The 23,786-nt window shown below is 34.8% G+C and overlaps 2 protein-coding genes and 1 long non-coding RNA gene across 8 annotated transcripts; all 3 read left to right on the top strand.

Moving 5' to 3' along the window:
- Positions 1–801: 801 nt before the first annotated feature.
- LOC115982953 lies at positions 802–7,481 on the top strand. The gene is made up of 4 exons (XM_031105718.1): positions 802–1,499; positions 4,432–5,037; positions 5,148–5,439; positions 6,931–7,481. The coding sequence occupies exons 1-4, from the start codon at positions 906–908 to the stop codon at positions 6,960–6,962; spliced, it is 1,524 nt and encodes a 507-aa protein (XP_030961578.1). The 5' UTR covers positions 802–905; the 3' UTR covers positions 6,963–7,481.
- A 2,698-nt stretch (positions 7,482–10,179) lies between these two features.
- Positions 10,180–13,713, top strand: LOC115982952. 4 transcript variants are annotated; one of them, XR_004089791.1, is made up of 6 exons: positions 10,180–10,518; positions 12,181–12,257; positions 12,645–12,835; positions 13,144–13,234; positions 13,324–13,408; positions 13,499–13,713. It is a non-coding gene; the product is annotated as an uncharacterized LOC115982952 (long non-coding RNA). The 4 variants fall into 4 exon arrangements; XR_004089790.1 differs by having other exon boundaries at positions 13,024–13,234; XR_004089792.1 differs by adding an exon at positions 10,640–10,687 and having other exon boundaries at positions 12,645–13,234.
- A 4,925-nt stretch (positions 13,714–18,638) lies between these two features.
- LOC115982951 lies at positions 18,639–21,733 on the top strand. Of its 3 annotated transcripts, none has more exons than XM_031105714.1 (2): positions 18,639–19,706; positions 21,211–21,733. In XM_031105714.1, exon 1 carries the CDS (start codon positions 18,794–18,796, stop codon positions 19,382–19,384), a length of 591 nt encoding a protein of 196 aa, XP_030961574.1. In that variant the 5' UTR covers positions 18,639–18,793; the 3' UTR covers positions 19,385–19,706; positions 21,211–21,733. The 3 variants fall into 3 exon arrangements, with proteins under 3 accessions (XP_030961574.1, XP_030961576.1, XP_030961577.1); XM_031105716.1 differs by lacking the exon at positions 21,211–21,733 and adding an exon at positions 20,699–20,938; XM_031105717.1 differs by lacking the exon at positions 21,211–21,733 and adding an exon at positions 20,396–20,537.
- Positions 21,734–23,786: the final 2,053 nt, after the last annotated feature.

Below are 23,786 nucleotides of genomic sequence, written 5' to 3'. Positions count from 1 at the left end.
TATATACCATTAATAACAAAAAAGTAATATCATCAATGATTTTGATTAAAAAATACATTATTTATTAGATTTTTTATTGTCATTAGATGTTTATTGTTTTTGAATTAGTATGCTTTGTCTCCCATCTAAAGATATTAGTAATAGCTATTACTACCCCTTGACGTATTATACCAAGATATGTGCTAAACTATTACATTATCGCTTTGCGTGTGAAATCTGTGCCAATTTAAACTCTAGTAACTTCTGACGAACCCCTACAATAACATTATCAATAGCCACCGATGGATTACTATAGCCTGATTCTATGTTTGAAACTATTTTGGAGTCACATTTGAATTCTGCATCACTTATGTATACCTACATCCCATGCAAAACTAACATCTTCCTATAAAGCCTTAGCTCGCCGAAGTGCCCCAAAGGTGTGTGTAAGATAATGAAAGTATCATTAGTAATGGACTCAGATAAAAAGTAATATTGTTTCAATCACAATAAACTAGTAATATCCATTACTGTGAAACAAATTATTTCCCTTATATTACTCTTAAAAAGTTGCAAAAGTTTATGTCACTGTGTATTTGATACTTTTCAAGATCTTGTCAATTAAGAAAACAAATAATACGCCTAACCAAAAGAATCCAAATAATACATAAAGCAATTCAATATAAACAAGCAAAACCCAACACAATTAACCTTTTTTTCAATCATTAAAAATTAAAATAATAATAATAATCTATTCTGCGTTCACACTATACAGTCTCTTCAGTCTTCACTCATATCAATCCTTTGAATATTCAAGGCCCGTCTCTCTAAAAAGTAAAAACTAAAACAACAAGCAAGTGGGGCTTTAGTTTTAGTTCTTGCTGGTCAGTCTAGACTCTAAAGAAAGACTTTGGAATAGGGGTTTCATGGAGAAATTCAACAAAGTACAAGCTGTGACTCTCAAGAGCCACCTTGACAAGTACCTAGTTGCCGACGACGACAACAAAACGGTCCGGCAGAGCCGAAACGGCACATCGAGGAAGGCCAGGTGGTTCGTAGAACTAGTGGAAGGAAAGAGCCACGCAATCCGGTTGAAAAGCTGGAACGGCATGTACCTAACGGCAACTGATTTGCCGTTCTTGCTAGGCATGACTGGGAACAAGGTGTTGCAGACCGTGCCAGATCGTGGGTACGAGTGGAAGTACGAGTGGGAGCCGATTCGAGACGGCTTTCAGGTCAAGTTCAGGACTTGGTGCGGTACCTACCTTAGAGCCAATGGTGGCACGCCACCGTGGCGGAACTCGATCACGCACGATGACCCACATACCTCGTCGACTCAGAACTGGGTTCTCTGGGATGTCGAGGCTGTCGAGGTCTCTGGGACTGACTTGGTTATCGATTTTCTCCATACGAAGTCGAGTTTGTCTTCTTTGTCCGATGATGTTTTTGGTTCTGAACCCGGCTCGCCTATGTCTGTTATTTCCTCGATTTCGCCGAAGTCGATTTCTAATAATAAGCTGGTATGTTTTTTTAACTTTTAAATTCATGTTTGTGATAATAATTCATATGTCTGGTATTAGTTTTGTGTGGTTGTTTTGGTTTATGATTAATAAGCTCGTTTTCTTTTTTAATTCCATGTGACAAAGCTTGTTGTTAACGATAGGAGAAGACTTATGGTAGGGTTTAAGAGTTAAAATAGTTTTATCTTCTAGGACTGAAAAATGATTCAGAAATGTTCTGAATTGCAATCTTTTCGACATGGAAAGGATAAGATAAGCCTTCTTTTTAATCTTGGTGTGAATCTATGGGGATCATTTTGGTGTATAGTGATTGGTAAAATTGATTTTTAGTGTATGTTTTTGTCGAGAAAGGTCTCTCTTTGGAATTTAGAATATGTTCATGCTGGCGTTATGACAATCATAAAAGTACATCATCATCAAATCTTACCAGAATGTATTCATAAAATTGTTATTTTTTTTTTTTCATGGCTAAAAGTCTAAAATTATGGTTTTTAATACATATTTTAGCAATGGGTAGGAAATGTTAGATTATCTTTTCTAGAGGACAGAAATTGTAGGTGTGGCACTATCTACGAAAGTGGGGATTTTAACAATAAAATTAAAAAGAAAAAAAAGCGCGTAAATTGTTAACTAATTAATGGAACTATAAAACTTTTAGCATGCAATGTGTCATTTCAAAAACAGTAGAACAATAATTGAGCACCGAGGAAATTGCTCAAATTAAAAAAAGTAACTACTTTGGTCAACTCAAGAAATAGTAATAGATGGTCACTAGTGGTCGTGGCCAAATGGGCATGCCTGGACCATTAAAATCTTGTAAACATAGCGAAAGCCACTTTAATGTAATTTAATGGTGATTGAGTTGGATCACTTTCCAAACTTTCACGCCTGGCTTCAATCAGTCCAGAACAAAATTATGAATGAATGAATCTGCTATGCTGTTCTAGCTAAAGATAAATCATACATGTCCACCAAACCTTCCGCACTAGTTTAAAGTTCTCACTGTAAACTTTGGTCAATCGTGCACTCCTTGTGGTATTTAATAGAGTTGTGTGATTTAATGGTTTTTTAGTACTCTGCATATTATATGGTATTGGGGGTAGTGATTCATTTTGAGACCCAAAAAGAAATAAAGTCTCCTTGGCTGTTATACGTCTGCATCATAAACAGATAGATCAAAAAAAAAGTACAATTGTATCCTCAATTTTTTGCCTTCAAATTTTTCCTTATAAGAAATGGCCAATAGGCCAACAATTTGCCTAAAATTTTATGAAATGGCTAAATGGACCATGCATATCACATGGTTTTGGTAACTGGTATCCTTGTTGATTTTTGCTTATTAAAAAAGAAAAAGAAAATAAAAAAATAGAATCACTATTTTGTCTTGTTGTCAAATTAATAATTTATCTTCCTTGTATAGGTGTCACACTCGACATGTATAGGTGTGGGATTTATGGGGATTAAGAATCTAAGATTTTTTTGGTGAAATTAAGAATCTAAGATTACTTCTTAATAATTGGATTTATTGGGTTTTTAAAAAAATTTAATTTTTTTTTTATCCTCTTCTTCTGGTGAAAATAATATAATAAACTTTACTATGATTTTGTATCAGACGGTTTTTGTTTTTGCTTTTATTATTTTTTGTTTGTTTTCAAGTTTTACCTGTCAATATAAGAATTGCTTTACATCTTTTCTCTTTCTAATTTATTCATCATTGAAGACGTAGAGTGCCGTTTATTCTTTTATCCCATCTTCAGTTGGCTTCACAAAAAATATTAATATAGTCTATGAGACTATGATTTCTTTCCATTTTATTATATATATATATTTTTAAAAAAATGTTGAACATCAGCCGCATTTAAAAAGAAATTGACGTTTTTGTATCATCCACTGTTTTGTCTATTTTAAGTGATGAGGCAATCTCAAAATGTATTTTTTCTCTCATAAAAAAAAGAAAAAGAAAAAGAAATTGACATGGCCTAACCTCACCACTTGAAATCGACAAAATAAAAAGATGAGGTATATCCAAAAGTTCCTATTCGGCTAAGGAATGACCAAAGACCTAAGTTTTATCTCCTTGATAATACCACTTGGCTTTTCCTATATTTATTTGCTAAATTATAAACAAAACGTTACAAAAGTATAAAACAAAAAACATTTAAAGATTTCAACTTATACCCCTACCATCCTCCATAAAAATCAAAAATCACAGTTTCCTTTTGTTTTGTTTTCCTTGTTTTACTTGGCCTTTCGGCAGAAAAAAACAGGGTAAATTTTTGTGTAGAAATGAAATACTCTAGAAGAAACTAGAAACTATTGACATGTGATAATTCTAGGACACCTAGTTAGACAGGACTTTTGGCGTTATTATATAGAAACTTAGACCCGTATCAAAGAGTCATAGGAATGAGGCATTGAGGCGTGTATATCACATTGTTGATTGTCCACACAAGTAAGGAACCAAAAAAGAGATGGATATACGTGTATCAAACCGTGTTGTGACTTGTGACAACTTGGTTGCTTTCATTGCTTTGACTGTTACACACATTCAATTTGATTTCTTTCTAGCTAAAGAAATGTCAGCGACACAAAAAAAGAAAATCACAATTTTTGCCGCGTTTTATTACGTGTGGTAATAAGTTAATTTATCACGTGATAAATTATGAGTGAAAAAAAAAAATAGTTAATTCGTAACGAATTGCGTAAAAAATTGGGATTTTATTTGTGACACCGGCATTTCTCGTCGGTAAATATTAATATAATACTTTTTCCAGTCTTCACATCCGCTAGTCTGTTACGCTTTCTTACATAATAAATATACCAAGTACAACTCTTGAATCACTGACTTTTCAAGATTTTTGCATAACATTAATCTCTTGTCTGAAGTCTGAAAACAAAACTAAAAGTTTCAAACTTTCTTACGCACACACAGAGCAAATCCAACATGTTTCGCTCAGGAATGGACCTTTTCTACAACGCCAAGGCGGTGCGTCTCCGTAGCCACCATGACAAGTACCTTCTAGCTGATGAAGATGAAGAGTCGGTGACCCAAGATCGAAACGGGTCTTCCAAAAACGCAAGGTGGACTGTGGAGTTTGTCGAAGGCACAGATAGCATAATCCGGCTCAAGAGTTGCTACAACAAGTACCTCACTGCCTCGAACCAGCCCTTTTTGCTTGGGATGACTGGTCGAAAAGTGATCCAATCTCTGCCTCGGAGGCTCGACTCTTCGCTCGAGTGGGAACCCGTTAAAGAAGGGTCCCAAGTCAAGCTCAAGACTCGGTATGGTAACTTCTTGAGAGCCAATGGTGGTGTACCACCTTGGAGAAACTCCATCACCCATGATATTCCTCACAGGACCGCCACTCAGGATTGGATTCTCTGGGATGTTGATATTATCGAGATTCAAGTCCAGTCTCCGAGACAGATCTCACAGCGGCCCCCATCTCAACCACTTTCACATCAGGATTCTTTGGATTTCGATCCCAATTCACCCTCTTCGGGTTCAATCAAATCCGAGAAGTTTTCTAGACAAGAGGTTTGAGATTTTTTTTGATATAAAAATTGAATCTTTGTAGAAGTTATTATCAATCTTGTGTGGTTTAGTTGTAAAAGTTTTTTACTTTTTATGCTTTTCTTGCTCTGCAGTCTAGTGAATCGAATCAGAGTTCACCACCAAAAACGGAAGGGAGGACTATATACTATCATGTGGCTGAAGATAATGGTGAAGTGGATGATGGAGTTGTGGAGGGGTATTCTTTTACTTTCAAGGGTAATGGGGTTGAGGAATTGACTCGTAAATTGGAGGAAGAGACGGGTTTGGAAGGTATAATTGTGTGTACTCGAAGTCCCTTGAATGGAAATCTTTATCCCCTTCGGTTGCAGCTTCCTCCAAACAATGCAACTATGCATGTTGTTTTGGTTCTAGCTTCATCAACAGGTGAGTTTTAAGTTTTAACCTTCAGTTGGTTTGATCTTTCTTAAATTTTAAATCGATTTTGTGATAATTAGTGCATCGATGGATTAAAGGGTTAATAGATTTCTTGACTGGCTTTGAATCTTGATTTAGGTTGTGGAAGTGGTTATCGAACAGATAAATAATATGAATCTTTTTCTTTTGTATTGAGTAAATACTAAATAAGTAGAATACTCAAATCAGTTTGTAGTATGCTAAGTAGGTTAGTAGACCTGTTTAGCATCACAGTACACATTTTTGTCCCCCCTTTTTTTGTGCTAATGAGTTCTGGCTCAAATGGCAACTTTCCACACCAACCCCACCAACCACCCCACCCCAACAAAACAACCAAAAGAAAAGGAAAAAAAGAAAAAAAAAACGAAGAAACTTTGGCTGTTGAGAATGCAAGAATCATGATTCGGCATATTATGGGATGGGGTGCTAATTGTATGATTACCTTTGCTCTGATCTGATTCCCTATGTTTTATTATCAAGCAAATGGCACTTAAAAGTGATTCAATAATAGCACAACCATGCTTTGTGAAGCTCATTGTAGAGTGATCAAAACCATGATTGTAGATTAAATATTGAATTTGAAATGCACGTGTGCTTGGAGGGATCATTTGAGTCTCTGATTGTCCTCTTCATTTCAGTCATTGGTCATCTATTGCATACTAGGAAGATGTGGTCATAAGTGATAAGACTGTTGAAGGATACTGGGAAATTATGGATGAAGATTAAGGTTATACAAGGAATGTACAAAGATTTATAAAGGTGGAAATTAAGGATGTTAATTATGGTAAATGGTTGTTACTTAGCTGGAGCAATTATCACTCTCTGGCAAGATTGCTTTCTATATCAAATGATCATTACCATGTGATCTACTCGCATAGCTTTTGAATTTTGATAGGTACCCAAAGTTTTTTTGTTCAATCCTTAATTCTATTTTTACGTTAGGAGGAGTTTTATAGATATAGAGAGAATAACTATACAATGAAGGCTAGCAAAAGAAAGTAACCGTTAGCCATTAGTTGTCAAAGATATGGTTGGTTTGGAGGTTCTATCCCATTCCTCTAGAATACCTGCAATTACCAACATATTTGTAAGATCAAGAGTTTGTTGGGAGGGACCATAGTGCTAGTATGTGGAGCTGTACTATTGGTGAGTTTGGAGGATTTCCAATGCAGTTCATCAAATGACATCAACGTTATCAAAAATGTAATTTCATGAGAGTTTATTCTTACTATTTTGATCCTCTTGATTGTATCAAGATATTAGATGTTGCATCTCTATTACTTTCATAATATCACTGAGATAACTATGACTTGACTTGTATTATCTAATTCTTTCATCTTCACCAGCTTTAAGGGCTATAGCAAACTCTTTGTGTTCTTATTTTTTTATTTTTAATTGCTCATTTCCATTTCCTAATACCTTTTTGCCTTACCTTTTCTCTTTTTGTTCTTGGTGCATCAGTGGCACAGGACTTCACAAAACGAGCGTCATGAAAAGCATCCTGGGGCGCATTACAATTTTGTTCATATGAATTCACAACTATTCTGTAAATTATGATTCATGCTGCTTCATATGCCACCTCAAAGCATTCAGGAATAAATTGTCACAGGTTACACATCTTACTCTGTTGTGTTAAGTACTGGCAATCCATACAGTTAAATCGAGAAGGCTCTAAGCACATGCTTTTATTTGCCATGATGGGGAGTCATAACTCATATCGGCACTCGTGCCCCATCAATAAAGTTCCTGTTTGGTTCTTCTAGGAAGCTGATTCTGATGATACTCCTGTGGTATTCATCAAAGTTTATGTTGTAAAATATATACATGCACACTCTTCTGCATTCAAGCAATGTAAGGTTTTGTGATTTGCTTCTCCAAAAAAAAAAAAGGGTTTTGTGATTTTGTTTCCCCTGCTGCTTTTAGTTTCTCTTCCTAGGCTTGCTAAAATAATTCTATTGTACAATTATTGGCAAAGGTTTTTTGATCTAATATATTTGATGGTTTAGTATTAATCATGTCATCATTGGTATAAACAAGTGTTTCACGAAGGTGCATGAAATTGAGGAGAAAATCTCGCTGAAGGTGTGAACAACTTCAAAAGATTTGAGTGTAATGGAGAATTTGTCAGTGATTGAGAAATCCCGTAGGTTCAAAGTTCAATGATAACTTGAAAACACGCAATGTGTCCTTATGGTCAGCTATTTGAAAATACTTGTTTAGAAAAAGGATTTTAAAATCACGTTTTGATAACATGATATTTAAAAGTGAATGAAAAGCATTCGGTAGAATCTGTGAAAAATAATGTTGCGAAAACTATTGTGTGAAGATGCTTTGCCATCTTAAGAGATGCGATTTAATATCATGTATTATTGAACCAAACTGAGTTACAGAGGTTAACAATGATACCAACTGCATGAGAAAACAATAACTAATTCTTTCCAGCAACCCAAAACTGAAACCCACGAGCAAGCACAAGCACGAGGATGATGTGAATCGGTGAGAGTTTGTGACGAGGATGATGGGAATCGGAAGAAAGTAAAGAAATAGAAAAAGAATTAAATAAAGAAAGAGAAGAAATATTATTTTAATGCTAATTGGAATAAAAAAAAATAAAAAAAAATTTCTATTTAGCTTCAAGCTCCAATATGCAACCAAAAATAGCTACGTACTGTAGCTCTAAAGCTAAAATTTTTAGCTATACCTTCAATATTGTAGAGCAATTTTTGTATTTTGGTGAAACTAAAATTACAATATAGCTATTTAGCTTTACTATTTCTAGTGTTCTCAACATGAGATAGAATTGTTTTTATCGCTGATTTTTTTTAGAAACCAACTCTATCTCACTTCAAGCTAGATAAGGAAAGTAAAAAGATAGTTTTTCAACTCATTGTAAAGACATTACCAAACATAGGAAAATTAAATAATTTTCTAGAAAATATTATTTGGAAACTAAATTCATTTTCAAGAAAATGTTAATGTTGAAACAGACAAATTTAAAGTAATATCAAGTGGAACTTACATTTTACCCTTTAAACTATATCCCAAATTATACTTTACACCCTAAACTTCAAAATACGTAGTTATCACTTATCTTCATAGACTATTAATATACCAATATTATACTTTTCACCCCAATGTCGATTTTTCTATTATCTTAGGTGGAAAACTCAATCACGTGTGAATCACTTGACCTTGTGCCACTTAAGCAAGAGTCATGCGATTTACATGTGATTAGGTTTTCTATCTAAGATACTGGCAAAATTTATGTCAGGATGCAAAGTATAACATAAGTTATAATTTATAATGCTAGCTGTGCATTTTATATTTTGAAAGTGTATGATGCAAAATTTAATTTAGGATATAGTTTATAGAGGTAAAATGTAATTTCTCCTAATATAGACCAATTCACGGTGTCGGCAAGTCAATTTCTAAGCATTCATGCCCATTTGGATTGGGCTTATTGCGCATTTGCGTTTTGAGTTTTACGTTTCCTTTTTTTAGCACGTATGAATAGTAACCGCACTGTTCATGCACATAGATTCACTGTGCAGGAGACAAAGTGAACTGTTCATGCACTATTCACGCACTGTTCATGGGACCCACAACCACTTTATTCAGGAAAAAAAATAATATTAAAAATGGGTACCACGACACTATTTACACATTTAAAAATTATTTTACTACAATGTTTTCAATTTTCAACCAAATAAGCTGTATCCAAAAGGAGGTTTCATGTTCTAAATATTGTAGTTAACTCTAGCATAGTTAGAGAACTAGCATTAACTGGTTTTAAAAAAAATCATATTTTAACGTATCAAAAAGTTAATTTAACTATTATAATATAAGTATATAACATTCGACGATACAGTACTCCACCTCAATTTTCAACCACAAAATAAGAGACCTGACATGTAAGAGGAGAGAGAAAAGGAAATTGGCTTGATATTTAGAGAAAAGGAAAGTTTGATTGGCAATTTCAATTAAAATAATTTAAAAATTTTAGAGTTTGATTTTAAAATATGAAATATTTATGTAGTTTTTTTTTTTTTTTTTTGAGAATATTAATGTAGTTTTTAGTACAAACTGTAGTATCAAGAATCATAAAAAGTAAGTCAAACATTCATTTATTATATTGTTAAGTTTTAATAAAAAAAAACCTTATATGAAAATAGTTTTTGCATTTTCCTATGGTTGGAAGTATAAAAAAGAATAAAAAAAAATCAAAGAAAAACTGTCTAACTTCTTTTATTTAGCTCAGCGTGAGATAGAATTGTTTTTATCACTAATTATTTTTGAAAATCAACTCTATCTCACTCCAAGCTAAATAAAGAAAGTAGAAAGATAGTTTTCCAACTTAATGTAAAGTCGTTACCAAATATAGGAAAATTAAATAATTTAGAAAATATTTTTTGGAAACGAATTCATTTTCAAGAAAATGTTAATATCGAAACAAACAAACTTAAAGTAATATCAAGTGGAAATTACACTTTACACTTTAAACTATATCTTCGATTACACATTGCACCATAGGGTCATTCTACCGTACCCCACCAGAAAAAAGGGGAGTACGGTACCCTCCTTAATCTTAACCGTTGATTTAACATTATTTATATCCTAACCATTAGTATAATTTTAAGGGATACTGGATACTGGCTAAACAGGTTATATATATAAACCAAAAAAAAAAAAAAAAACAAAGCAAATGAACGCAGAATCATTCACACATCAACAACGCCTCTGGTTTTCCTCTCTGCTCTGTCTCGTCTCAACGCTAAAGGCTAAAGCCTCTCCTGCTCTGTCTAGTTTTCCTCTATCTCATCTCATAACAATATCACATTTGCCTCTCTAGCTCAACAAACCCATACCCACAATTGAAGAACCAGACAACGGTGCACCATCGAATCTCAATCCAACTCGGCGGCACCACCCTCTAGCTTCTTCTATTCCAATCCAACCTCAAATCCACATCCAATCCAATTCGGTGGCACTTCTTCCGTCTCTCTGCCCTTTTGTTCGAAGTTTCCATCGTTTATCGAATCTAAAATCTCAGTATGTCTCATCCTTATTCTTTAATTTTCCATATGGGTTTTTTAACTGTTGCCGTTTGTTCTTTGTATGGCTGAATTGTTATAAATTTTGTTTTGTTTTTGTTTACCTTTTGGTTTCACAGGGTTGCTAGGAACTAAACCAATCTATTTTTCCTTTTGGTTCATAGCAAGTGAGAGATTAAGTTATTATATATACTTGAATTAGTAAAACTTCTAATTATATGTTTAATACTGATTTCAATTTGGTTTATTTTTCTTTATTTTGTCTGGCTGGGTTTGTTAGTATTGTCGTTTATACTATTTGGGTTATTTATCATAGGTTTTTCTGGCTGGGTTGAACAATTTGGGTTTTTTTCTCTAGCTTGTTAGGAGTTGGATAATTTCTCTGGGTAAACCGCTTACAATCAGATTTAAATTGCTTACTGAAAAAAAGAAAAAAAATAAAATATATGTGTGTGTGTGTATATATATATATATATATATATATTGATAACCTTTGGGCCAAATTATCAGTTGAAGCAGTGAAGTGCCTTGCTTTGACCCTGGTCATTAGAGTGTGAAGGGGGTTTATGTTATGGTATAAACATAAGTGTGTAGGCGTATTGAAAAGAAGAATATATGTATTCTTGGTCATTAGAGTGTGAAGGGGTTTATCTTCTGGTATAAAGAAAGGTGAGTAAAAGAGAGGAGAGCACTGCCTATGCATTAGACCCAAAAGTTACTTTCAATGTTCATTGTTAGTGTTTTTAAGTTTGTTGGGCTTCCCATTCACCCGAGCTCTATGTTTGGAGGATGGGAGAGTAAAAGAGAGGAGAATAAGGGAAAAAGTGACCAGAATAAACTATAAAGTTAAATAGTAACTAAACAAAATGAAACAAATTAGTCAGAAAACTCAAAATACCTAGCTGCTGCACTCCAAGTTTACAAAGTACAATAGTGGTTTCTGTGACAATGATTTGCTTGCCATTATTTTAACAAAAACCAAAACCTCTATAATGGCTATTCACAAAAATTAAAGCCATTAGAAAAGGAAATCAAGGAAGATGATTGTCCATTTCAGGGGGTATAATTTCTGGCTCATGATGTTCCCCAAGCTTTAGAATTATGGAATAAAATCCGCTATAATTTTTAGAGTAATTCTGTGGATTATATAAACTATATCTATTTATTGAGAAATTAGTTTGTTGAAACTTACATTTAGGAGAAAAACAATTCCTATTTGAAACTTGAAAGATAGAGAATGGGAAGGGGAAAATGAAAATGAAGGCAGATGAAAGTTTTCCCCTATTATTATTTTTTGAAATGGTTAGAAATCTCTTAAGCTTTAGACCAATTGGGTCATTGGCATTTTACACTATTTCCATCGCTGCTTGTATTGTATCTTGTTCAACCTTTTTTATTATTGATAATATGGCCTACTTTTTTCATTTCTCTCATTAGTAGGGACCATATTCATCTATTTGGGCTTCTGTTGATTCAAGATGAACTAGCAAACGCTATAATATATTGCAAACATTAATATAGATTATGTTTTATTACTTTCTTAGTCTCTCTTGTGGAAGTTTCTCTTTGAAGTTTGATATGCATAAGGTAATTGCTTTATGTTAGTTTTGAATGCAGCTTGGTTGATGATTTTTGCCTAATTGAACTTTTTAAATGTCAGAAAAAGCGTGGTGCTAGAAAGACCGTACTGGTGAAGAAGAAACATGGCAACTATCACGTTTTTACCCCACGATTGAGGTAAAATAAACACTAACTTCCTTTCAGATGGTTCTATGTATATAGGACATGCCTGTCATCAGTAGATATCTTGTATTTGGGAGTACCTTTGTGGTCTTTGTTTTGGCTAATGGTGATGTTTATAATTTGCTCCCACAATTATATCTGCTTAAGGTTGTTTGTTTTTGTTAGTGATTTAAGACCTAAGAGAAAAACCATATTAGTTGACGTTTGCATGTCTTAAATATATCTTGCTACCTTGAGAGTATCGTGGCAATGGAGGACTTATGTGTGACCAATATCTTTTCTACATTCTCATAATGTGATCAATTTAGTTATCCTGTAACTTTGAATTAAAGCTATATGGAATCAATGGCTTACTAGGCCCAAATTCTTGACATCTTTCAGGAACTTATTGAAAAACTTCACAAAGGTGAACTGTCAAAAGATGATTACCCATGTTTGAATGACCCGAGTCAAACTTTTCATGGGACGTCTCAGACTGCTACAGTAAATCATACTTCAATTGCTAATACAGCTCAATCAAAGCAGACACATAAATGGGCTTGGCCTCGGAACTCTAATGATGGGTATTCAAGGTGCTATTTTCATGCTTCCCTCACATGGGTCTGAGTAGTCCAATAAACTCAATAATAGCCTGCATTATACAAGCCCTCCACCCCTTCCTTTCTTTCTCTTTCCCCAATATGTCGATGGTTATCTTCTATATGTTGTTTGTCTTAACAAAGTGATGCCTTATATTTTTATGTTATCTTGATCTATGTAGATACTTACTTAGAGGACTGGTAGGCATTGGTGGAACTGACATAGATTGATAGGAGCCTTTTCTAATATCTTTCTGTAGATTCTCATCTTCATAATGTTTTTTTTCCCCCCTGGTCTATAGTGATTCAATTCTAAGACATGCATCTAGTGATTTTTAGAAGATGGGCCAACGGATTTTTGTATTCATCATTGGTGGAGCTACTAGATCTGAGGTATGAAATTTTTTATGCATTTTGTATAGTTTCGACAATTGCCTTTCTGGATTATTTGTACTCATAAAATTTATTGATCCTCAACTTAGAGTTTGTCACAAGCTTACAACTAAATTGAAGAGGGAAGTTGTTCTGGGCTCATTAAGTATTGATGATCCTCCACAATTTATTACGGTGATTAATTTCAGTTCCATTTTTTATTTAGCAGCTCTACCTCTTATTTTCCCGACCAACTAAACCTTAAAAATTCATTTTTGATTGCAGAAATTGAAGATGCTGACAGCACACGAGCTTTCAATAAATGATCTCCAGATCTAAAACATGGGGGTGGCTTTAGGAGGCCCAGTGTTTTCTATGCTCCGGTCCTCAATCCAGTTTGTAACCATAGATAACATCATTTCATTGTATCCATTTTTTAACATTCAATATAGAACCATTCATTTGGCAATGGCAGTGATTCTGTATCTTTTCATATTTCAGATGAGCATCTCCCTAGCCTAGCCTCTTGCTTTTTGGCTTTGTAGTGTAATTGACATGGTGTTGCCATTACAGGTGTGTATAATATACTAAATCATAGAAAATAACCAATTTTGTAACAGATAAAACCTGCATCCTCTCTATCTCTTACTATTCTTGTACAAGTTTGCCACAGCTCTTTTAGGCTTTGTTTGGTTTGTAATTTCACTGCATGTTGAAAAAAGTTGAAGAAAATATATTCTCAAAGAAAGTGAAGTGAAAAGGGAATTGACATTTACCATAATCCATAAAAAGTGGGTTTTGAGGTAAGTTACTTTTTGGCAAAAATATAATATTGGTTTTTAAAGTTTGTTTGCTAAGCCCTTTTAATCTCTGAAATTTAAAAAATAAGCACATTTGGTCATTCCATTAATTTTATTGCCTATGTATTTAACAGAACATTGACATAACATTTTTTTTTAAGTGATGTGACAACCTTTTTATTGTTAAAAAATTACACATTACATTGTACACGTCTCAAATGGGTCAATCCAAATAGTTTGGGTCTTTTAAAAGCAAAAATGGAATTTGGGGGAGAATAAATGCCCCTTGTGCAATGCTGCAGAAGAAAGCTATATTCATTTATTTACCAAGTACTTCATTGCAAGGCTAGTATAATTTGCATGACAACGGATCATATGTATTGATGAGATGGGAATCCAAAACAATATTGCCCTGATTAAATTTGCAATATGGCCACCTGTTTATGAGGTAGAGCTGAACATAATAATAATTTTATGAAACAAAACTGCGTAGACACTTTAGTTGGGGTGGTTATACTCATGTCGAACATAGTCATTTGACACTTCCGTACACATGGATCTAATGAAAATGCCTAAAAAATATAAAACTTGGTGTAGTAACAAAAGAACTGTCACATGTAACAAAAATAGAACAGAAGAAAGTAGAAGAAAGCTATATTCATTTATTTACCAAGTACTTCATTGCAAGGCTAGTATAATTTGCATGACAACGGATCATATGTATTGATGAGATAGGAATCCAAAACAATATTGACCTGATTAAATTTGCAATATGGCCACCTGTTTATGAGGTAGAGTTGAACATAATAATAATTTTATGAAACAAAACTGCGTAGACACTTTAGTTGGGGTGGTTATACTCATGTCGGACATAGTCATTTGACACTTCCATACACATGGATCTAATGAAAATACCTAAAAAATATAAAACCTGGTGTAGTAACAAAAGAACTGTCATATATAACAAAAATAGAACAAATGCGATGTTGGTACTGTTTAATCTAACAATGGAACTATCAAATTTGAAAAAATAAATAAATAAAGGAACCACTATATGTAACAAAAAAACTGTCAAATGTGATATTGAAACTGTACAACGTGAGGATGAAACCGTCAAATTTGAGAAAAAAGTAAGGGAACCACCCAACGTGAGAAAAGAACTGTCACATATGATGTTGAAATTGCACAATGTGAGAATGGAATTGTCAAATATGAGAAAAAAAATAAGAAAACCACTAAATGTGATAAAAGAACTGACACAGGTGATGTTGGAATTGCACAATGTAAGGATAGAACTATCAAATGTGAGAGAAAATAGAGTAAGAGAACCACCAAATGTGAGAAAAGAACTGTTACATTTGATGTTGGAATTACATAATGTGATGATGGAACCGTCAAATATGAGAAAAAAGTAAGGAAACCACTAAATGTGAGAAAAGAACTGTTACATGTGATGTTGAAACTGTCAAATGTGAGAAAAAAGAGAGTAAGAGAACCACCAAATGTGAGAAAAGAACTGTTACATTTGATGTTGGAATTACATAATGTGATGATGGAACCGTCAAATATGAGAAAAAAGTAAGGAAACCACTAAATGTGAGAAAAGAACTGTTACATGTGATGTTGAAACTGCCAAATGTGAGGATGAAACCGTCAAATGTAAAAAAAAAAAAAAAAAAAAAAAAAAAAAAAAAAAAAAAAAAAAAAAAAAAAAAAAAAAGGAAGAAGAAGAAGAAGAAGTAAGGAAACACCAAATATGAGAAAAGAACTGTCACATGTGATGTTGGAATTACACAACATGAGGATGGAACTGTCAAATGTGAGAAAAAAGTAAGGAAACCACCCAACGTGAGAAAAGAATTGTCACATGTGATGTTGGAACTGCACAATGTGAGGATAGAACCATTAAATGTGAGAAAAAAAGTAAGGGTAAGGAAACCACCCAACGTGAGAAAAGAATTGTCACATGTGATGTTGAAACTACACAATGTGAGGATAGAACCGTTAAATGTGAGAAAAAAGTAAGGGAACCACCCAATGTGACAAAAGAACTGTTATATGTGATGTTGGAACCGCACAATGTGAGGATGAAACTGTCAAATGTGAGAAAAAAAAGTAATGAAATCACCAAATGTGAGAAAAAAACTATCATATGCGATGTTGGAACTGCACAATGTGAGGATGGAATCGTCAAATGTGATAAAAAAGTAAGGGAATCACCTAATGTGAGAAAAGAACTATTACATGTGATGTTGGAATTGCACAATGTGAGGATGAAACTGTCAAGTGTGAGAAAGAAGTAAGGGAATCACACAATGTGACAAAAGAACTGTCATATGTGATGTTGGAACCACACAATGTGAGGATGAAACTGTCAAATATGAGAAAAAAAGTAAGAGAACCACCCAATGTGACAAAATAACTGTCATATGTGATGTTGGAACCATACAATGTAAGAATGGAACCATCAAGTGTGAGAAAAAAGTAAGGGAACCACCCAATGTAACAAAAGAACTGTCACATGTGATGTTGGAACCGCACAATGTGAGAATGGAACCATCAAATGTGAGAAAAAAAAAAAAGAACCACCAAATGTGAGAAAAGAACTGTCACATGTGATGTTGGAACTGCACAATGTGAGGATAGAACCGTCAAATGTGAGAAAAAAGTAAGAGAACCACCAAATGTGAGAAAAGAATTGTCACATGTGATGTTGGAACTGCACAATGTGAGGATGGAACCATCATGTATGAGAAAAAAAATAAGGGAATCACTCAATGTGATAAAAGAACTATCATATGTGATGTTGGAACCGCACAATGTGAGGATGGAACCGTCAAATGTGAGAAAAAAAAGTAAGGGAACCACCAAATGTGAGAAAAGAATTGTCACATGTGATGTTGGAACTGCACAATGTAAGGATGGAACCGTCAAATGTGAGAAAAAAGTAAGGGAACTATCAAATGTGAGAAAAAGAACTGTCACATGTGATGTTAGAACTAGGAATGGCAACGGGTCGGGTTCGGGCTGGGTTTTTCCATACCCGAACTCGACCCGCAGGTCAAGACCAACGGCCCGTTTACTAAACAGATTTTTTTCCGGAGCCCGGACCCGCCCCCGCCAGGCCCTGCGGGCTCCACGAGCCTCGTTTGGCCGTGGTACTTCAGGGCCCATTTTGTGGCCCAAAAAAAAAAAAAAAAAAAAAAAAAAAAAAAAAACGTTTGCCTAATATTGATTTTCTCAGTAACCAAACAGGAGAACACTCAAGAAAACTCATTATTTTCTCAGCAACCAATAGATCTGAACAATCGGAAACCAACAAAACCCATTATTTTCTCAGCAACCAACAGATCAGAAACCCTTTTTTTTCATTACAATATTTTCTCACATCAAAAGCAAAAAAAAGAATTAACATACAAACCCTAGGACTGAACAATAAGACCCTACAAAATCAATTTGCACAAGCCGATCTATTCAACCAAAATAGCACTAAAACTAGAAATTACAAATTTGATTCTTTGAACAAAAAGGACAATTTTCATTGCAAAAGCTTGAGTTCCCAACGAGGTGAGGGAGATGAGAGAGTTGCGGCCTTGTGAGGTGGAGGAGGGCCTGGCGAGGTGAGGGAGGAGCAGTGGTGTCTGCAGGCTGCGTCAAGGTGAAGGAGGCAGGGAGCAGCGGCGTCGGCGAGGTGAGGTACGCAAGAAGCAGCAGCGCCGGCGGTCTTGCTTAAGTGAGAGTGAGAGTGAGGGTGAGGAAGAGAATGGGAGGCGGCTTGAGAGAGAATGGGTCTGAGACTCTGAGGGATTTAGGGGAAAAATGAGTATTTATAGTTAGGGTTTTTTTTTTTTTAAATATTATATATACGGGTCGGGTTCGGGCCGGGTATGCCTAATACCCGGACCCGACCCGAACCCGCTTCGGGTTTTTTTAATGAAAACCCAGACCCGACCTAATGTTAAACGGGTCAGGTAAAATCCGACCCATTAGGGTTGGGTCGGACCGGGTACCCGCGGGTCGGGTTCATTTTGCCATCCCTACTTAGAACTGCATAAACTTTCATAATAGAACTATCAAATGTGAGAAAAAAGTAACCTGGTATAGCAGGTTACCTACTAGTAGATACCGTACTCCCCTTTTTTGGGAGGTACCGTAGAATTACACTGCACGATAATCTTCAGAATACGCAGTTATCACTTATCTTCATGATATCGTGCAGTTATCACTTATCTTCATGAACTATTAAATATATCGATGTTAAACTTTTCACCCGACATCAATTCTTCTATTATCTTAGATGGAAAACTCAATCACATGCAAATCACATGACTCATTTGGGTCTTTTGACGTCGGCAAGTCAATTTCTAAGCTTTCATGTTCTAAAAATTGTAATCAACTACTTTAGCACAGTTAGATAATTAGCATTAGTTGTTTAAAAAAAATATATATATATATATTTTAACATATCAAAAAGTTAATTTATCTATCATAAGATAACATTCGACGATACACTCCACCTCACCTCTCTTACTTTAATTTTCAACCACAAAATAAGAGACCCGACATGTACGAGGATAGAGAAAAAGAATATTGCCGTCATGTTTTTAGCATTTAGCTACCAGCGATCTTTTTAAATAGAAAGTACCAGTTGCACAACAGCTCAAATTCATCATTCACTTTACCATTCTCTTCAGGGCCGATCATTCACATGCATGGGGATTAAAACATTTCTTGTCTAAACTCTGAAAAATTCCAACAACAAAGTTTTTTGCTTAGAGTAATGGACCTCTTCCGCAACGCCAAAGCGGTCCGCCTCCGTAGCCACCATGACAAGTACCTTGTAGCCGAGGAAGACCAAGTGTCCGTGACCCAAGAGCGAAACGGATCCTCCACCTCCAGCAAGAAAGCCTGGTGGACCGTCGAGTTTGTCAAAGGCACACAGTCCGTAGTCCGACTCAAGAGCTGTTACAACACGTACCTCACTGCCTCGAACCACCCCTTCTTTTTGGGCGCGACGGGTCACAAGGTGGTGCAATCTCTGCCTCAGAGGCTCGACTCCTCGCACGAGTGGGAACCCATCAACGAAGGGTCCCGGGTCAAGCTAAAGACCCGGTTCGGCAAGTTCTTGAGAGCCAATGGTGGTATGCCACCTTGGAGAAACTCTATCACCCATGACATTCCTTTCAGGGACTCTTCTCAGAATTATATTCTCTGGGATGTTGATATTGTCGAGATTCAAGCTCAGTCTCCGAGTCAAAACTCACACCCACCATCACATCAGAATTCTATGGGGGTTCTGAGTTGTTTTTTGTTTTCTGTATTTGTTTTGTTTTTGTTATTTTTTAAATTGAAATCTTTGGTTTTGCTGTAAAAGTTTTTTGTTTTTGTTTTTTTGTGTTTTGGTTTGCTGTCTAGTGGTTCGAATGATGTGAGTGCAGCATCACCAAGGTCAGAGGGGAGGACTATATTCTATCATGTGGCTGAAGATAATGGTGAAGTGGATGATGAAGTTGTGGAGGGGTATTCTTTTACTTTCAGGGGTAATGGGGTTGAGGAATTGACTCATAAATTCGAGGAAGAGACGGGTTTGGAAGGTATTATCGAAGTCCCTTGAATGGAAAGCTTTATCCCCTTCGATTGCAGCTTCCTCAAAACAACTATGCATGTTGTTTTGGTTCTAGCTTCATCAACAGGTGAGTTTTAAGTTTTAACCTTCAGTTGTTTTGATCTTTCTTATATTTTAAATCAATTTTGTGATAATTAGCGCATCGATGGATTAAAGGGTTAATAGATTTCTTGACTGGCTTTGAATCTTGATTTAGGTTGTGGAAGTGGTTATCGAACAGATAAATGATATGAATCTTTTTCTTTTGTATTGAGTAAATACTAAATAAGTAGAATACTCAAATCAGTTTGTAGCATGCTAAGTAGGTTAGTAGACCTGTTGACTGTTGAGCATCACAGTACACATTTTTGTGCCCCCCTTTTTCTTGGCTAATGAGTTCTGGCTCAAATGGCAACTTTCCACACCAACCCACCAACCACCCCACCCCAACAAAACAACCAGAACAAAAGGAAAAAAAGGAAAAAAAAAAAAAAAAAAAAAAAACGAAGAAACTTTGGCTGTTGAGGATGCAAGAATCATGATTCGGCATATTATGGGATGGGTGCTAGTTGTATGATTACCTTTGCTCTGATCTGATTCCCTATGTTTTATTATCAAGCAAATGGCACTTAAAAGTGATTCAAAAATAGCACAACCATGCTTTGTGAAGCTCATTGTAGAGTGATCAAAACCATGATTGTAGATTAAATATTGAATTTGAAATGCACGTGTGCTTAGAGGGATCATTTGAATCTCTGATTGTCCTCTTCATTTCAGTCATTGGTCATCTGTTGCATGCTAGGAAGATGTGGTCATAAGTGATAAGACTGCTGAAGGATACTGGGAAACTATGGATGAAGATTAAGGTTATACAAGGAATGTACAAAGATTTATAAAGGTGGAAATTAAGGATATTAATTATAGTAAATGGTTGTTACTGAGCTGGAGCAATTATCACTCTCTGGCAAGATTGCTTTCTATATCAAATGATCATTACCATGTGATCTACTTGCGTAGCTTTTGAATTTTGATAGGTACCCAAGTTTTTTTGTTCAATCCTTATTTCTATTTTTACATTAGGAGGAGTTTTATAGATATAGAGAGAATAACTATACAATGAAGGCTAGCAGAAGAAAGTAACCGTCAGGTGTGAAAGATATGGTTGGTTTGGAGGTTCTATCCCATTCCTCTAGAATACCTGCAATTTCCAACATATTTGAAAGATCAAGAGTTTGTTGGGAGGGACCATATTGCTAAGTATGTGGAGCTGTACTATAGGTGAGTTTGGAGGATTTCCGATGCGGTTCATCAAATGACATAAACATTATCAAAAATATAATTTCATGAGAGTTTATTCCTACTATTTTGATCCTCTTGATTGTATCAAGATATTAGATGTTGCGTCTCTATTACTTTCATAATATCACCGAGATAACTATGACTTGACTTGTATTATCTAATTCTTTCATCTTCACCAGCTATAAGGGCTACAGCGAACTCTTTGTATTCTTATTTTTTATTTTTTATTGCTCATTTCCATTTCCTAATACCTTTTTGCCTTACCTTTTCTCTTTTTGTTTTTGGTGCATCAGTGGCACAGGACTTCACAAAACGAGCATCATGAAAAGCATCATGGGGCGCATTACAATTTTGTTCGTATGAATGCACAACTATTCTGTAAATTATGATTCATGCTGCTTCATATGCGACCTCAAAGCATTCAGGAATAAATTGTCACAGGTTACACATCTTACTCTGTTGTGTTAAGTACTGGCAATCCATACAGTTAAATTGAGAAAGCTCTAAGAACATGCTCTTATTTGCCATGATGGGGAGCCATAACTCATAACAGCACTCGTGCCCCCATCAATAAAGTTCCTGTTTGGTTCCTAGGAAGCTGATTCTGATGATACTCAGTGGTATTCACCAAAGGTTATGTATATATATATATATATATATATATGCACGCTCTTCTGCATTCAAGCAATGTAAGGTTTTGTTATTTTGTTTCCCCTGCTGCTTTTAGTTTCTCTTCCTAGGCTTGCTAAAATAATTCTATTGTATAATTATTAGCAGAGGTTTTTTGATCTAATATATTTGATGGTTTAGTATTAATCATGTCATCATTGGTATAAACATGTGTTCACGAAGGTGCATGAAATTAAGGAGAAATCTCGCTGAAGGTGTGAATAACTTCAAAAGATTCGAGTGTATGGAGAGTTAGTCAGCGTAGGGTCAATGATAGCTTGAAAACACGCAATGTGTCCTCATGGTCAGCTATTTGAAAATACTTTTTTTTTTTTTTTTTTTTACAAGATAAAATTTCTCCTCTAGTTTAATTTAAGTGAACATATGTGTGCAATTCCCTCCTAGAGACTTGAACCCCGATCCTTACTTCTCACACCCCACAAGCATTTATACTTGTAGAGTGACCACTGCACAAAGGGTGCACGGTGGTGAAAATACTTGTTTTGAAAAATAAAGGTTTTTAAAATCATGTTTTGATAACATGATATTTAAAGGTGAATGAAAAGCATTCGGTAGAATCTGTGAAAAATAATGTTGCGATAACTATTGTGTGAAGATGCTTTGCCATCTTAAGAGATGCGATTTAATATCATGTATTATTGAACCAAACAGAGTTACAGAGGGTCCAAGTCGCGGGCACCATTATGTGCTGGTGGTACTCACAGGCGATGTATCTGTGGGGTGTGGTCGGCTGTGATATCACACGTGAGCCACCCTTTTTGGTTTCTCAAAAAAAAAAAAAAAAAAAGGTTAACAATGATACCAACCGCAGGAGAAAACAATAACTAATTCTTTCCACGTAGTGAATCTTGAATAACATAAGAATTAGCAAAAGATATAGAACACAATACTACAATCAAATAAATCCAAAATCATACATATATCAATCATCGTAGAAAACATCATCAATAACAAAATCCTCGATTTGGCTATAGAAATACAACCACGAAATAACTTTCTTTTTTTCTCAGCAACTAAACAAAACATAAATATGATTCCAACAAGATAAGATAGAAAAAAGAAAAAGAACTTCAGAGCATGTTTGGATAGCATGAAAACTGAGTGATATCACTCAGTTTTCGTGATCCATCATCCAAAATGAGTGGGTCTCACATATGACGAAGTATTTGGCTTGGTTTTAGATAACTGTTTCCATCACTCAAAAATTCAAAATTTTGAGTTTGGATGATGAAAACTGAAAACACAATTTTGGTGTTTTCACATTTTCAAGTTATGAATTACATGGCATTTTAGTAAATACATAAAAATAATGGGACCCACCTAAAGTCTTGTCACATCAATTCTCTTTCTTATTTTTCTTTCTTTCTTCCTTTCTTCTTCGGATAGCATGTTTGGATATCACTCAGTTTTCATGATCCATCATCCAAAATGAGTGGGTCCTACAGATGATGAAGTATTTATCTTGGTTTTGGATAACTGTTTCCATCACTTAAAAACTCAAAATTTTGAGTTTGGATGATGGAAACTAAAAACACAATTTTGGTATTTTCACATTTCCAGGTTATGAGTTAATGACATTTTAGTAAATACATAAAAATAATGGGACCCACCTAAAGTCTTGTCACATCAATTCTCTTTCTTTCTTTCTTTCATATTCAGATAGCATAAAAACGGAGTGATATCACTCGATTTTCATGATCTATCATCCAAAATAAGTGGGCCTCACAGATGATGAAGTATTTGGCTTGGTTTTGGATAATTGTTTCCATCACTAAAAAATTTAAAATTTTTAGTTTGGATGATGGAAACTGAAAACACAATTTTGGTATTTTCAAATTTTCAAATTATGAGTTAAATGACATTTTAGTAAATTCATAAAAATAATAGAACCCACGTAAAATCTTGTCACATCAATTCTCTTTCTTATTTTTATTTCTTTCTTTCTTCCTTTCTTCTTCGGGTCACACTCCTGGTTCTGGTTCTCTATTTCTTTCTATTTTTCTTTTTCTTTCTTCCTTCTTCACTCTAGTGCCATTCTTCTCTTCTCTTTTCTTTCTTTGTTTCTTCACAGCAGCTGCTGCTTCTATTTTTTTTTTCTTCATCTCTTCACACTGATTTTTTTCTTTCTTTCTTCACACCGATTTTTTCTAGGCACTTTTGGCCAACACCATTCTTTATT

Source organism: Quercus lobata, chromosome 3 (genome assembly GCF_001633185.2).
Source record: "Quercus lobata isolate SW786 chromosome 3, ValleyOak3.0 Primary Assembly, whole genome shotgun sequence".
NCBI classification, from domain to species: Eukaryota; Viridiplantae; Streptophyta; class Magnoliopsida; order Fagales; family Fagaceae; genus Quercus; species Quercus lobata.
The sequence above is the reverse complement of the archived record's forward strand: the minus strand, read 5'-3'. Positions and strand labels throughout refer to the sequence as shown.

What these genes read in the sequence shown, in the direction of transcription:
- LOC115982951 (XM_031105714.1), top strand. Translation starts at nt 18,794, where the DNA reads ATGGACCTCTTCCGCAACGCCAAAGCGGTCCGCCTCCGTAGCCACCAT.
- LOC115982953 (XM_031105718.1), top strand. Translation starts at nt 906, where the DNA reads ATGGAGAAATTCAACAAAGTACAAGCTGTGACTCTCAAGAGCCACCTT. An exon ending in AGAAGTTTTCTAGACAAGAG is followed by an intron (nt 5,038 to 5,147) that starts GTTTGAGATTTT and finishes CTTGCTCTGCAG; the next exon opens with TCTAGTGAATCGAATCAGAG. An exon ending in GGTTCTAGCTTCATCAACAG is followed by an intron (nt 5,440 to 6,930) that starts GTGAGTTTTAAG and finishes TTGGTGCATCAG; the next exon opens with TGGCACAGGACTTCACAAAA.